Raw genomic sequence first — 16,330 nt, 5'->3', positions numbered from 1 at the left:
ATTCAGTTCTGCTATCAACTCTTTGCCATTCTGATTCTGCTGCTTATTCTTACAAACGTCTTTCTGGTGGTATCTAAGCTTTTGTTGGTATTTTGTGCATGAACTGTCATTCCTTGAAATTTTATTTCTGTCCGATGCTTGGTGCTGGTACTTATTTAGGACAATTCTAAATTCTTGACCTGAGAACCATTTGGAAGTCTGAATTTGGATTTTTCACTTATGTGAAATCTGGACTGGTTTGTACTGATAGTTATAACTTTTTAGGGTGGTGGTGATGGTGTTTTGTGCAGAAGGGATTTCAGGGGGCAAGTTTTGTAATCCCCTAAGGATTGCTACAGAGAAGGCAATGGCACCCCACTCCAGTACTCTTGCCTGGAAAATCCCATGGATGGAGGAGCCGGGAAGGCTGGAGTCCATGGGGTCACTGAGGCTCAGACACGACTGAGCGACTTCCCCTTCACTTTTCACTTTCATGCATTGGAGAAGGAAATGGCAACCCACTCCAGTGTTCTTGCCTGGAGAATCCCAGGGACGGGGGAGCCTGGTGGGCTGCCGTCTATGGGGTCGCACAGAGTCGGACACGACTGAAGCGACTTAGCCGCAGCAGCAGCAGCAGCAAGGATTGCTAGCTCACATGTATAGAGAGGGTGTATTAGGGTCTCACCTTTATGAGAAATTGCCTGTTTAGACCCCACCATGGCAGACCTGGCAGGTCTGTGCTACCTGTGCTTTATCCTGCAGTGCTGTGAACACGTAAGCTCAGACTTTGCCAAGTAGTTGCCCACCTCCCTGAGTGAGGCCAGGTACTCACTCCTCTTTCACTTGATTGTTGCCCTCTTGCTAGATCATCAGAACATTTTAAAAGTTTTCTTACATTTTGTTAAACATTTTAAGTTACTTCCATGAGAATAGTAAATTGAGGGAACAGAAATACCTATATGATTTTACATTGTTGTTTTCAGTCATTTTGGAAAAGAAATCTGGGGTTGTATGTGCATCTTTTTATTTATAAAAATGAAATGAAGAGTGGCCTTTTACAGCTGCTAATTAATGATATTTCTTTTTTTATAGGTGTCAGCTGTGATGCATGTTTAAAAGGAAATTTTCGAGGTCGCAGATACAAGTGTTTAATTTGCTACGATTACGATCTTTGTGCATCTTGTTATGAGAGTGGTGCAACAACAACAAGGCATACAACTGACCACCCAATGCAGTGCATATTAACAAGGGTAGATTTTGGTACGTATTTAAAAGTTTAGTGAATTATCATCTAGAACTTTGTGTACGTGTGTGAAGAAGTAAAGGCAAAACGTTCTAAAACTATCCCCATTGCTTAATGAGGCTCCAAATTCATTAAAAATAACACAAATCTTTTTATTCTAAGTAATTTTTTCTCTTATAGTTTGCTTATGAAAGCCATTCAGAAATAAATACAGCTGGCAAAGTGTGAAATGAAAGAGTGCCTCGGTAAAGAAGGAGTGAAGTTTAAATTGACTGTTGTTGCTAACAGTACAGAAATCTTGGTGCTGTAGTTATCAGGAAGCAGAGTATTTGTACAGTTGATTAGAAGGCACTGTCAGTGCATAAGAAAACCTTTAAATGTTTCATGCTATAATTTCTTACGTAGTCAACACTTGTTATTATCTGTCTGACTATAGACATCTTACTGTATGTGAAGTGGTAGTGTCTCGTGGTTTTGATTTGCATTTTCATGATGGCCAGTGATGCTGCCGACCGTCTTTTCTAGTGCTGATTAGCCACCCACATATCTGCTTTGGAGAAATGTCTGTTCAAATCCTTTGCCCATCTTTTAATTGGGTAATACGTGTTTTATTATTGAGTTTTCATATTTCTTTGTGTATTCTGTATACGAGTTCCTTACAGGTGAATGATTTGCAGAAATTTTCTCCCATTCTGTGGGTTGTCTTTTCACTTTCTTGCTGATACGTTTTGAAGCACAGGAGTTTTGATTTTGATAATGTGAAGTTTATCTGTTTTTTTCTTTGTTGTGCTTCTAATGTCTTATATAGGAAACCATCACCTAATCCAAGATCATGAAGATGTAAAAATATGTTTTCCTCTAAGATTTTATAATTTTAGTACCGCCGTTTAGATCTTTGATCCATTTTGATTTAATTTTTGTGCGTGGACTGAGGTAGAAGTCCAACTTCATTCTCCCACATAGGACCATCCAATTGTCCCAGTGTCATTTATTGAGAAGATCCTCTCCCCAGTGAATTGTCTTAGCATTCCTGTTGCAGATCAGCTGACTAGAGGGAAGGGGATAATGGGGTGATGTTACTCAAAGAGTACAAAGTTTTGTTATGCAAGATGAGTGAGTTCTAGAGATCTAATGTATAGCATGATGATCATCAGTTCATTTCAGTTCAGTCACTCAGTCGTGTCCAACTCTTTGTGACCCCATGGACTGCAGCACGCCAGGCTTCCCTGTCCATCACCAACTCCTGGAGTTTGCTCAAACTCATGTCCATTGAGTCAGTGATGCCATCCAACTATCTCATCCTTTGTCTTCACCTTCTCCTCTCGCCTTTAATCTTTCCCAGCATCGGGGTCTTTTCCAGTGACTCAGTTCTTCACCTCAGGTGGCCAAAGTATTGGAGTTTCAGCTTCAGATCAGTCTTTGCAATGAATATTCAGGACTCTTTTCCTTTAGGATTGACTGGTTTGATTTCCTCTCAGTCCAAGAGACTCTCGAGCTTTCTCCACTACCACAGTTCAGAAGCATCAATTCTTTAGTGCTCAGCTTTCTTTATAGTCCAAATCTCACATCCGTACATGACTACTGGAAAAACCATAGCTTTGACTAGATGGACCTTTGTTGGCAAAGTAATGTCTCTGGTTTTTAATATGCTGTCTAGATTGGTCATAACTTTTCTTCCAAGGAGTAAGCGTCTTTTAATTTCATGGTTGCAGTTACTATCTGCAGTGATTTTGGAGCCCAAGAAAATAAAGTCTGTCACTGTTTCCATGTTTCCCCATCTATTTGCCATGAAATGATGGGACCAGATGCCATGATCTTCGTTTTCTGAATGTTGAGTTTTAAGCCAACTTTTTCACTCTCCTCTTTCACTTTCATCAAGAGGCTCTTTAGTTCTTCTTCGCTTTCTGCCGTAAGGGTGATGTCATCTGCATATCTGAGGTTATTGGTATTTCTTCCGGCAATCTTGATTTCAGCTTGTGCTTCATCCAGCCTGGCATTTTGCATGATGTACTCTGCATATGAGTTAAATAAGCAAAGTGACAATACACATCCTTGATGTACTCCTTTCCCAATTTGGAACCGTTCTGTTGTTCCATGTACAGTTCTAACTGTTGCTTCTTGACCTGCATACAGATTTCTCAGGAGGCAGGTCAGGTGGTCTGGTATTCCCATCTCTTGAAGAATTTTCCACAGTTTGTTCTGATCCACACAGTCAAAGGCTTTGGTGTAGTCAATAAAGTAGAAGTAGATGCTTTTCTGGAACTCTCTTGCTTTTTCAATGATCCAGTGGATATTGGCAATTTGATCTCTGGTTCCTCTGCCTTTTGTAAATCCAGCTTGAACATCTGGAAGTTCACAGTTCACGTACTGTTGAACCCTGGCTTGGAGAATTTTGAGTATTACTTTGCTAGCATGCGAGATGAGTGCAATTGTGCAGTAGTTTGAACATTATTTCGCATTGCCTTTCTTTGGGATTGAAATGAAAACTGACCTTTTCCAGTCCAGTGGCCACTGCTGAGTTTTCCAAATTTGCTGGCATATTGAGTGCAGCACTTTCACAGCATCATCTTTTAGGATTTAAAACGGCTCAACTGGAATTCTGTCACCTCCACTAGCTTTGTTTGTAGTGATGCTTCTTAAGGCTCACTTGACTTCGAATTCCAGGATATCTGGCTCTAGGTGAGTGATCACACCATCATGGTTATCTGGATCATGAAGATCTTTTTTGTATAGTTCTTCTGTGTATTCTTACCATCTCTTCTTAATGTCTTCTGCTTCTGTTAGGTCCATACCATTTCTGTCCTTAATTGTGCCTGGTGACTCAGGTGGTAAAGCGTCTGCCTACAATGCAGGAGACCCGGATTTAATCCCTGGGTCAGGGAGATCTCCTGGAGAAGGAAATGGCAACCCACTCCAGTATTCTTGCCTATAAAATCCCATGGACAGAAGAGCCTGGTGGGCTACAGTCCATGGGGTCACAGAGAGTTGGACACGACTGATCAGCTTCACTTTCACTTGCATGAAATGTTCCCTTGGTATCTCTGATTTTCTTGAAGAGAGCTCTAGTCTTTCCCATTCTGTTATTTTCCTCTATTTCTTTGCACTGATCACTGAGGAAGGCTTTCTTAGCTCTCCTTGCTATTCTTTGGAACTCTGCATTCAAAGGGATTTATCTTTCCTTTTCTCCTTTGCCTTTAGCTTCTCTTCTTTTCTCAGCTATTTGTAAGGCCTCCTCAGACAACCATTTTGCCTTTTTGCATTTTTTTTTCTTGGGGATGGTCTTGATTACTGCCTCTTGTACAGTGTCATGAACTTCCGTCCGTAATTCTTCAGGCACTCTTGTCTATCAGATCTAATCCCTTGACTCTATTTGTCACTTCCACTGTATAGTCCTAAGGGATTTGATTTAGGTCATACCTGAATGATCTAGTGGTTTTCCCTACTTTCTTCAATTTAAGTCTGAATTTGACAATAAGGAGTTCAGGATCTGAGCCAGAGTCAGCTCCCAGTCTTGTTTTTGCTGACTGTATAGAGCTTCTCCATCTTTGGCTGCAAAGAATATAATCAGTGTGATTTCAGTATTGACCACCTGGTGATGTCCATGTGTAGAGTCTTCTCTTGTGTTGCTGGAAGAGGGATCATAGTTGTATGGTGTATGGTGTTGTATGGTGATCATAGTTAACAATATTGTGTACTGGAAATTTTTGAAGAGGATAGGTCTCAAATGTTCTCAACACATATACATACACACAAAATGGTAACTGTGTAGAGGTGACGGAAATGTTAATTAATTAGCTTGATTGTGGTGATGTTTTCACAGTATACACATATGTCAAAACATTGTTATATACCATAAATATATACAATTTTTATTTGTCAAAGTATATCAGTAAAGTTGTTAGAAAAGAAAATCAATTAACCATAAATGTCACTTTTAATTTCTGGACTCTCATCTGTTCCATTGATTTGTATGTCTGGATGCCAATACTATAGTGTCTCAGGTATATAGTAAGCTTTGGGATTGGAATCATAAAGTATGAGTCTTCCAACTTTGTTCATTTTCAAGCTTACTCTGGGTATTGTCAGTCCCTTGAATTTTGTGTGAACTTTAGAATCAGCTTGTCAAATTTATGCAAAGAAACAAACTGGGATTTTGATGGGCATTGTTTTGTATCTGTAGATCAGTTTGGAAAGCGATGATAGTTAAGTCTGCTACCCTGTTAATGCAGGATGTCTTTCTGTTTATTTAGGTCATCTTTCGTTTCTTTCAACAAAAGTTTATAGTTACCAAAGGATAAGTTTTACACTTCTGTTGTTAAATGTATTTCTAAATGTTTTATTCTTTTTGCAATTGTAAATGGAATTTTAAATAATTTTTGTTTGCTCACTCCAAGTTACAGAGAAACAATTTGTTTCTGTCATAAATCTTTTATTTAAAAAAAAAAAACAAAACTAACAGAAGTTTGGTAACATGTCTACCTTCTATATTCATGGGTGATGCCCAGGAAAACAGTAACTCCCTGAAATGGCCCAAGCCTTCATCTTAAATACCATCTCTATGCTATTGCTAAGTCACTTCAGTCGTGTCCGACTCTGTGCAACCCCATAGACGGCAGCCCACCAGGCTCCCCTGTCCCTGGGATTCTCAAGGCAAGAACACTGGAGTGGGTTGCCATTTCCTTCTCCAATGCATGAAAGTGAAAAGTGAAAGTGAAGTCGCTCAGTGGTGTCCAACTCCTAGCGACCCCATGGACTGCATCCTACCAGGCTCCTCCGTCTATGGGATTTTCCAGGCAAGAGTACTGGAGTGGGGTGCCATTGCCTTCTCCTAAAGCTAAAGACAAAAGAAGATTTGGGGGAGCTGGGTGGGGAGGAGGCCAGTTATGGGAGGTAAACAAGAGTAACTTTGTTTTGTAGAGTTAAGTTGTTACGTAAATTCAGGTCTTTGTCTCTCCTTTGATAGAGGTTTCTAGAGGTTTAGTGCTGAACCTCTTCTCTTCCTGGTACAGATGGAGATTTATCTCATAATGTAAATGTGTCTTACAAAAGGTAACTTCTCAGTTTTTAGAGCTTCTCCTGTGTGTACTGTTTCGTTTGTTTTGTTTTTATTTTTATTGAAGTATCGTTGATTTACGGTGTTGTGTTCGTTTCAGGTGTACATCAATGTGAATCAGTTATGCATATACATATATTTACTCTTTCAGATCCTTTTCCTATGTAGGTCATTACAGAGTATTGAGTAGAGTTTCCTGTGCTGTATACAGTAGGTCCTTATTGGTTATCTATTTTATATATGGCAGTGTGTATATTAATCCTAGTCTTCCAGTCCCACCACCCCCAGGTACAGATCTTGTATCTTTTAATGTCACTGAGGTCGTTTATGAGTTCTGCTAGTTTTTTTAGTGGATTCATTAGGATTTTCTATATATAGGATCCTGTCATCTGCTAATAAAGAGTTTTACTTCTTTCTTTCCATCTGGATGCCTTTCATTTCATCTTCTTGCCTACTGTGATTAGGTTCTCCACTAAAATATTGAATAGAAATGGCCAGAGTGGCAATTCTTGTCTTGTTCCTGGTCTTAGGGGAAAGCATCCACCCTTTCACCAGTAAGTATGATGTCAGCTTGGGGATTTTGTAGGTGCCCCTTATCAGGTAAGGAAGTTCTGTTCTGTTCTTTTTTTTTTTTTTAAGTACATTTATCTTCACCTACCCCAAATTCACCTGGCAAGTCTTATACATATAACAAATGGTCAATATATACATAATGGGATTGAACCCAGGGAGAATCCCATGGGCAAAGGAGCCTGGTGGGCTGCAGTCATTGGGGTTGCAAAAGTGTCAGATATGACTGAGCTACATTTTTCTGTATTCTTTAAAAATTGGTAATTATTTCTCAATGCAGTTCCGCTCTGTTTTTCAGATTTGTACTATGGTGGGGAAGCTTTCTCCGTAGAGCAGCCACAGTCTTTTACTTGTCCCTATTGTGGAAAAATGGGCTATACGGAGACATCTCTTCAAGAACATGTTACTTCTGAACACGCAGAAACATCAACAGAAGTGGTAAGTGAAACAGCCTTGTGTCTAAATCGTCCGGTAAAGTACATTGTTTCTAACACAAAATAGAGCCATGTCACTATGTTCTGCCTCCTGCTAAGTGTACTATTACTGTTTGCACGATAATTGTTAAAATTATCTCTTAACAGCAACTTTTACACATCCTGGGAACCTGCATGTGTACAAGATAGTGCCCCCTTCTTGTCCCCACTAGCCTTTCTTTCCCTGTTGCTGCTAAAAGCACAGTGTGGCATCTTAACCAAATTCAGGAGCCTTTAGTAAATGCTTGGTGAAAAGGCTTAAAAAACCCTGACTTGGAACACACATCTCTCTCTTTTTTAAAAAAATGTACTTTCTTATTTATTTATGGCTGTGCTGTGTCTCTGTGGCTGCACGAGCCTTTCTTTAGTTCCAGCGAGCAGGGGCCACTCTCTAGTTGGGGTGCTTGGACTCCTCAGTGCAGTGGCTTCTCTTGTTGTGGAGCATGGCCTCGAGGGCTCGCAGGCTTCAATAGTTGCGATGCATGAGCCTAGTAGTTGGCAGCTCCTGGGCTCTAGAGCACAGGACCAGTAGTTGTAGAGCATGGGCTTAGTTGCTCCATGGCATGTGGGATTTCCCAGTCCAGGGATCAAACCCGTGTCTCCTGCATTGGCAGGTGGATTCTTTACCACTGAGTCACCAGGGAAGCCCAGCACATTGCTTTTTATAGTATTCTTGCTACCTGGTTGATTTCTCTTCTGTAAGGAAACATTCATAAGAAAATTTTAAAATCTTTAGTCACATATTAAGTAGTAATCCACTGTCACATCTCACTATAATATATCATTGACCTTAGTTGGTTTTCATTAGACCATATCTCTTGCTTCTTAGGTCAAAGCTTTGAGCCCCTAGAAGTTCCTCCTACTTTGATCTTTGCCAGTGGCCAGGGACTCAGAATAACACACCGAGTCTTGCCTTGAAAACATTGTAGATATTTTACTTAACATCTGAGTCGGCATATTTCCAACTTCAAGAAATGATGTGTTGCCCCCAAAGAGTCCACTTCCCTCATTTCCCATTGGTACCAGTAGAGTAAGCCAGGAGAGCTGGGCGTATGGGATGGGACTTGGAGAGCTTGGGCATAAACAGCTGCACACTGCTTCAGTGCAGAAGCCCCTGAACATACTCAGAACAAATTAAGTGAAACTTAAAGGCGGAACCTGATGTTTGAGCTCAGCCAGAGCCCCTCTGGGTTGTAGAGTCCCTACTTAGCTGCTGTCGTATCCCATCTCTGCTACAGCCCTGCTGTTATAGCTGTGAGGTTCACTCTTATTGCCATGTACACTGTTAATTTGATGTTAAAGTTGTTACAAGGTTTATAGTCCAAACAGTTGGTAAATTTCCATTATGTAGTTCTCAAATCAAATTTTCCTAACAGCTCATAAATGCTCTCATCTACACATTGCGGAACCTCAGAACACTATTGTCACATTTGACTTAATTTGTTCTTTTTATTCTGCAAAGGTGATTTTGCTTCCTTCTGGAACAGTCCTAGATAACAGTGGGAAGAATGATGATTTGACTGTGTGTCTACCCTGGTTACACGGAAAAGTTGGAATAATTTCTCTTTGGTTTAAATTCTGTTATATTTGAATATTTATTTATCATAATAAGGCAGGGTTTCCCAGTTGTAAACCAGGCATTCTTAAAATCATTGTCTTAGCCAATAGACCCTAGTATTGTACTGTACTTTCATCACCCCACTGGGACAGGACAATGTGTCCATTTTCCATATCTAAAATTGGAGAGTCCAGTGAAAATTCAAGTCCTCTCTATGAATGAAAAATTGTTCATTTTTAAAAATGAGAATTAACCACCAGCAGCTTTGCCTTTATTTTTCCAGAAAGTAAATACAATTTATTTATAGTCCTTTGTACCTACCTGATACACGTAGTTTGAAAATTAAATACCATCTACACATAGGTTTTGTGGTCTGTCTCTCATAAGTTGTATTCAATTATATGCCTTGCTTTAGTTCCCCAACTTTGGGAACATAGCTCAAGGCAGTGGCCATACTATTTTTTTCATATTCGTATTTGTGGAATACTCTAAGGATTTCTCCCTCCTCATCAGCTCTTAGTCTGCATGAACCCTGCATCTACCTCTGTTTCCATTCATAGAATACCAGACATTTCAAAGTGAAAAGTAACAAGCAGACAAGAATCTTTGGTACGAGCGTGCTTGATTCTTTGAACCAAGTAGGTCATGTCCCAGATACAGGGCTGCATTCAGCAGGTGTACCACATGTGGCATACTGCCAGGGGTCTGTGCTTAAGGATCACTGCTGATAACATGCCAGTTAAGTATTTTGAATGCCTCTAGGTATATATGTGAAGCATGTTATGAGCTCTGATGTGTTACAGTTACATGTAAATATCCACCTGATTTTACTATATGTCCCCTGTCAACACCCTCCCTTCCTCTGTTTTGCCAAGTCATGGTAAACAGACATTTTTGAATTCTGGAGTTCAGTAGTGACTCATGTCATTCTGGTAGGTAAGGAATTAAGAGTCCCATAATAACTGTATCTCCTTTTCTATTCCTGCTCATATTTTTCTTTCTAAATACTCAAAGTGCTGTCCTTCTTTGCCCGTGCATTTACTGCACCGGTCCTCTGCACCACCAGCTTGTACCACCCTCTGGGACCTCACTCCTCTAAGCACCCTCCCTTTGGAACCTTTAGGGGCAGGAGGGTGTATCACCGTAAATGCTGTTGTCGTCATTAGTGAGTGTTCAGTACCGCCTGGCACAGCTAATACGAAAGTCTGTGCAAGGTTGATAGCTTTGTAGTCATCTGTATTTTTGCCTCACTTTTTTCAACTTGGGACTCTAAGGCCCTCACCTAAGATTCCCCTCCCTTCTTAAGGTTAATTTCCGATTACTTGAGCTTTTGATGTGAGGATATGGAGGCTTCTTCAAAACTAGATATCATGAAAAACAACACTTGACGTAGAATGCATAGTGAAGCTGATTAAAATTTTACAAGTGGATTGGGTATAATCTCAAGAGTCTTTTTATAAACACCAAATCTGATAAACAGTGTAATTTTTGAAGTTAAGGGCAAGTTCTTAAAACCCCTCATAGTTATGAAATCAGGTAGATTGGGACAACTAACTAGTTTTGGTTGTGGGAAGAAGTAAGAACGGAAGTAGTATGTAGTTATCAAAATCTATCAGCTGGTAGTAGAAGTGAGCACTGGAGGTGAAATGGGAGTGCAAACATGAAGGATCTGCTGAGGAGGTGGCTACGGAGTGCGCAAGAAACGTGGTAGGAAAGCCTGGAACATAAAAACGTTAAGCGTGAGTCCTGGTAATTTCTTAGGTCTCACATTTGCTGACTAGCACTGCAGCTATCAGAAAGCCTTCAGGAATTTTTATTGTTGGTTTTTAAGTGAAAAGTACCTTTACCTCTAATTAATGATATGTAATTAATATTTCAGTTCTTTATTTAATAAATTCTTGCAATTTTATATTAAGAATGTTACATTTTAAAAGGTAAAAGCACTTTCGGGTTCACCAAAGTTTTCTTCTCACTTCTAGAAATCTGTGTTGCAGTGTATTGTGCTGTTCATAGCCACATCAGTTCTCTAGTATTCCCTGCTGCAAGCTTTTCACTTTCTGATTTTCATTTGGTTTACTCTTTGTTTTCTTCATCTCCAGAAAGGAGCATAGGGCAGTCTCCTGCTTTGAGGTCCTCTTCATCCATGCAAGTGATACAGCCCCTCCCATTTTAGTGAAGACCTAGATGTTTTTGTAATAATAGCATGGTTGTATTGTGTTCCATGTATACCAATTTGATTAAAAAATAAAATAAAAGTCAAGGAAAAAGAATGATTTTAGAAATTCTCCATAATCAGACTTTAGACAATTTTATTCTTTTGGAGAAACATGATGACATAAAAGGTCTTTTAAATCTTTTTTTAGTGAGTCAGAATAATCTGTTTTAGCTGATAATTTATTTAATATTTAGACAATTGAATGTCAATTAAAAAGAATCATAGAGCACAGAATAGAAATTACCCTCATCATTGTGGCATTTTGTGTATAAACAGTTAGATGCATTTGATTCCTAAATTAAACAGGCAGGAAAATATTAGATGAAATAAACTGCAAACCGAAATAATGTGACAGATATGGTTTATACATCAGGGCTATGAGAAGTTACATATTTTTTAGTTGTATATGGGACTTTTAAATTTTGACCATCAATGTAGTATCTGTATTTCATTGAAAGACCATTTTAATATGTAGACATATAGAGCTGATAACTTCCCAACACAGGTATTTCCTTATTAGAAGCAGTAATAGTGATGTAAGCCATAATTTTTACAAACCTGCTGATACAATCTTGTACATTTTCTTAAATATTATAATTGACTATTTACTCTTATAAGCAGGTAATCAAGAAAAATAAGCATTTAAAAGCCAAATACACTTTGTTTTAAAAATAGGCTTTGACTGACTGTTACTGCTTGTGTAGTCTGCTTTTCTGTGAACTAACCATGGTATTTTATTGAATTAACATAGGACTTGGAAAATACCTCTGCTGCAGGCAGCTATCTTGCTGCTGCTCAACTGCACTTAGATAGATTACAGAAGACTGGTATTTGGTACTTTAACCATTTGTGCTTTTCATTACCTTTGATGCAGAACACTTTCTGTTTTATAAATCACTTTTTTCTGTCTCTAGTATTTGGCTAACTTTGCACATTTTTAATAATAGTTATTTTGAGCACATTTACTTGTTTAAAATCAGACAGTAGTAATATTCTCGGTTATTAAGGGGGGTATCTTTTTGCCTTTTCATACTGTTCATGGACTTCTCAAAGCAAAAAATTTGGAAAACTGCTCAGCAGTGGCCACAGGACTGGGAAAGGTTAATTTTCATTCCAGTCCTAAAGACGGGCAATGCCAAAGACTGTTCAAACTACCACACAATTGCACTCATCTCACATGCTAGCAAAGTAATGCTTAAAATTCTGCAAACTAGGCTTCAGCAGCTAGCTGAACCACAAACTCCTAGATGTTCAAGCTGGATTTAGAAAAGGCAGAGGAACCAGAAATCAAATTGCCAGCATCTGTTGGATCATCGAAAAAGCAAGAGAATTCCAGAAAAACATATAGTTCTGCTTCATTGACTACGCTAAAGCCTTTGACTGTGTGGATCACAATAAACTATGGACAGTTCTTCAAGAGACAGGAATACCAGACCACCTTACCTGCCTCCTGAGAAACCTGTATGCAGGTCTTCTTGCAACTGTTAGAACCAGTCATGGAACAATGGACTGGTTGTTCGAAAAGGAGTACATCAAGGCTATATATTGTCACCCTACTTATTTATTTAACTTATATGCAAAGTATATCATGTGAAATGCTAGGCTGGATGAGGCATAAGCTGGAATCAAGATTGCCAGGAGAAATACCAATAACGTCAGATATGCAGATGACAGCAACCTTATGGCAAAAGCAAAGAGGAACTGAAGAGCCTCTTGATGAAAGTGAAAGAGGAGAGTGAAAAGGCTGGCTTAAAACTCAGCGTTCAAAAACGAAGATCATGGCATCTGGTCCCATCACTTCATGGCAAATAGATGGGCAAATAGTGGAAACAGTGTCAGACTATTTTCTTGGGCTCCAAAATCACTGCAGATGGTGACTATAGCCATGAAACTAAAAGATATTTGTTCCTTGGAAGAAAAGCTATGTCAACCTAGACAGCATATTAAAAAGCAGAGACATTACTTTGCCAACAAAGGTCGATCTAGTCAAGGCTATGGTTTTTCCAGTAGTCATGTATGGATGTAAAGGTTGGACCATAAAGAAGACTGAACATCGAAGAATTGATGCTTTTGGACTGTGAAGGAGACTCTTGAGAGTCCCTTGGACTGCAAGGAGATCAAACCAGTTAATCCTAAAGGAAATCAATCCTGAATATTCATTGAAAGGACTGATGCTGAAGCTGAAAATCCAATACTTTGGCCACCTGATGTGAAGAACTGACTCATTAGAAAAGACCAGGATGTTGGGAAAGATTGAAGGCAGGAGGAGAAGGGGACGACAGAGGACCAGATGGTTGGATGGCATCGCTGACTCAATGGACATGAGTTTGAGCAAGCTCCAGGAGATGGTGAAGGACTGGAAGCCTGGTGTGCTGCCATCCATGGGTCGCAGAGTCAGACACAACTGAGTGACTGAACAACAACCAACGGTGATATAGCCATTGGTATACCAGTAGATTTTTGAGTTGATATTGATAGCAGGGAAGGAAATGAGAGGAGGTGCATTGGGGATTCTAGGTTGTTCTAGGATAATTCTATTTATATGGGTGTCATGGTATTTTAAAAGATGTTTCTATGAGAAATTAGTTCTTTTAGGTGATGTGAAAACCAGAAGGGCAGTCTTTTAAAATATTGTGAGAATCAGATGATGATAGCTTTTCCAAGAAAGTGTCATGCCTAGTATTTCAGAATATGTGGTTACCGTGGGTAGGGTTTTTTTGCTTTGTACCTTCCTCTGTGTTGAAATAAACTCCCATAGGGAAGATGAGTAGGCTGTTTGCAGAATGGGAAAAGCACCCAGTATGAAGGGGAGTGCTGGGAAGAGAGCAGTGCATGTAGAGACATTAGTTTTGAGTTTTTTTCTTGGGCCACTGATTTGATTTCTTCTTTGTCCTGTGAAACCCTGGTTTGTCTAGTTCAGTGTCCAGACAGCTAATTTCAAGGCAGTGCCTAGTAATGGAGCTTCTTTTCAGAAAGCATGCATAAAAATGTGTAGAAAGTGTGGTATAAATTAAAGATGGGAGCCCCCTGACAGCTGTTGGCAAATTGTAAGGTAGCTTGGAAGTTTCTTAAGCACTTTTCCACCTTGTCTCTTCTTCTCCTGGTACCCCTTCTTTTCCCATTGTGCTCCTCAGGTTAAAAAAAAAAAAAGAAAACTGGTTAAGAAAATTATTTTAAGATGCCAATCTTGGTATTCACAGCTGAGGTGGTTTTTTTCCAGGAAATCCTACCAGACTCAGCCTTACTTGACATCATTAAGCTCTGGAGAAGAGGAGCCTACAGAGCTTCTGTCATTGTCAGACTCTAGTTTAAACTCATTATAAGCAATATAAACCCTAACTAACTTAGGTAGAGTCATTTGTGAGTTTTCACTAAAATTGTCTCTGGCTTTGGGTGCAGCCTTCCCTGTACCTGTCCCCCTGTGGCTCGAAGGTGCTTTCGAACACCACTTAACAACACAAGATGCCTCTTTCCTTTTCTTTCTCTAAGCCTGCAGGTGAAATGTGTAGCTTACCCCAGGATGGATGAAAACAGTAAAGCTTTGTGTTGTTTAGTTGCTAAGTCATGTCCGACTCTGCGACCCCGTGGACTATAGCCCATCAGGTTTCTCTCTCCAGGAATTTTCGAGGCAAGAGTACCTGAGTGGGTTGCCATTTCCTTCTCTAGGGATCTTCCCAACCCAGGGATCAAACTCAAGTCTCCTGCATAGGCAGGTGAATTCTTTATCACTGACACCGAGGAGGCAACAGTCAAGCTTACATTGGGGGTTTTTTCCTAAGTGTTCATGGGCATAATTGCTCACATTCAGAGTGACCTGTGAACAGGATAAAGAAATGGGACTGCTCTGACCACTTTGGAATTATTTTTCATTATGGCCAAATTGATGTTTTTTCAAGTTTTATGAGTTCCCAACACATCAGTATACACATTGGATTTAATTTTATGTCAGGAAACATGTTTGAAACCAAAACTTTAATTATTTAGTACTTTTAAACCATAGATAAAAATGTAAAGGAAGAAAAAAAAAATGTAAAGGAAAACAAAAATTTTTATGTTAACAAAAACTCCCTAACATTCTAAATGCTGCTCTTTGGAAGCAGGCAACAGTCCCAACCCAAGCATTAAAATGGGAAAATGGAACTGAGGAGAAAAATAAATTCAGTACGAAGTAGCTCATACTTAATTATGAGTTAATTTGAGTGTTCCAGTGCAACAACAGAAAGCGAGATTATAATTGAGTTAAACAATGTGCTCCCTCAGCTCTTGAAAGACCCTGTATCTGTGTTGGACAGATGGCTAAGGTGCATGTAGCTACAAGCTAGATGCTTCTAGAGAAGGGCCCAGAGGGTTATTGCCCATGTAGCACAGATTTTCTACTTTTTGTATCTTCTCAAAGCAAAACTTCACCCTTCGGTCTTATTTTCATTATATATGCAGGTTTGATCAGATAAACTACTTTTAAGTTGGCAAGAAAGCCGAAACCCTGGAGTTATCAGTTAGCCTTAGCAGTTGTTAACTCAGTAGAATGTCAATTCTGTTTTTTTGTATGAGGATTAAAATGTAATGCATGTAAGGGGTTTTGTGTGTCATGGTTTTAAATTCTAATAGCTTCTCCAGGATCATCACTTTTCAGTAAAAGAAACTTTGTTAAAAACACCCCCACTGACTTCCCCAGTGGTCCAGTGGTTAAGACTCTGTGCTCCCAATGAGGGAACCAGAGTTCAGTTCCTGGTTGGGAAACTAAATCCCACATGTATCAGTGAAGATCCTGCACAGAACAGTGAAGATCCTGCACAATCAAATAAATAAAAATAAAACCAGAAACACCCCCATTGTACTGCAGATGACCAGAAAATCTGCTTTACACAATAAGCCTAGGTTATTTCTAGAGGTGAATTTAAGAGCCCCTTAAAAAGGAAGACACGAAGTGTGTCCAAGACATGCTGCTCAAGTGCTTAGTCGTGTCTGACTCTTTGCGATCCCGTGGGCTGTAGCCCGCCAGGCTCCTCTGTCCATGGGGATTCTCCAGGCAAAATACTGGAGTGGATTGTCATGCTCTTCTCCAGGGGATCTTCCCAGCCCAGGGATCAAACCTCTGTCTCTTATATCTCCTGCATTGGATTCTTTACCACTGTCAGCACCTGGGAAGCCCCGGACATAAATTGTACCTAAATATTTACTCAGTAAATACTTAATTAGTTAATCCATGTAGCAAAACTATACAGTATAACAAATATAA

General features: G+C 39.5%; 1 protein-coding gene across 1 annotated transcript in view; it reads left to right on the top strand.

Annotated features, from left to right (window-relative positions):
* KCMF1 (potassium channel modulatory factor 1) overlaps positions 1-16,330 on the top strand; it is a 78,945-nt gene that overhangs the window by 44,514 nt on the left and 18,101 nt on the right. Inside the window, exons 3-4 of the mRNA XM_055541736.1 lie at positions 1,072-1,239; positions 7,144-7,283. Of these exons, the coding sequence (XP_055397711.1) occupies positions 1,072-1,239; positions 7,144-7,283 (308 nt within the window). The remainder of the gene's footprint in view (positions 1-1,071; positions 1,240-7,143; positions 7,284-16,330) is intronic.

The sequence above is a fragment of the Bubalus kerabau genome, chromosome 11 (assembly GCF_029407905.1).
Source record: "Bubalus kerabau isolate K-KA32 ecotype Philippines breed swamp buffalo chromosome 11, PCC_UOA_SB_1v2, whole genome shotgun sequence".
Taxonomy (NCBI): domain Eukaryota; kingdom Metazoa; phylum Chordata; class Mammalia; order Artiodactyla; family Bovidae; genus Bubalus; species Bubalus kerabau.
The sequence above is the reverse complement of the archived record's forward strand: the minus strand, read 5'-3'. Positions and strand labels throughout refer to the sequence as shown.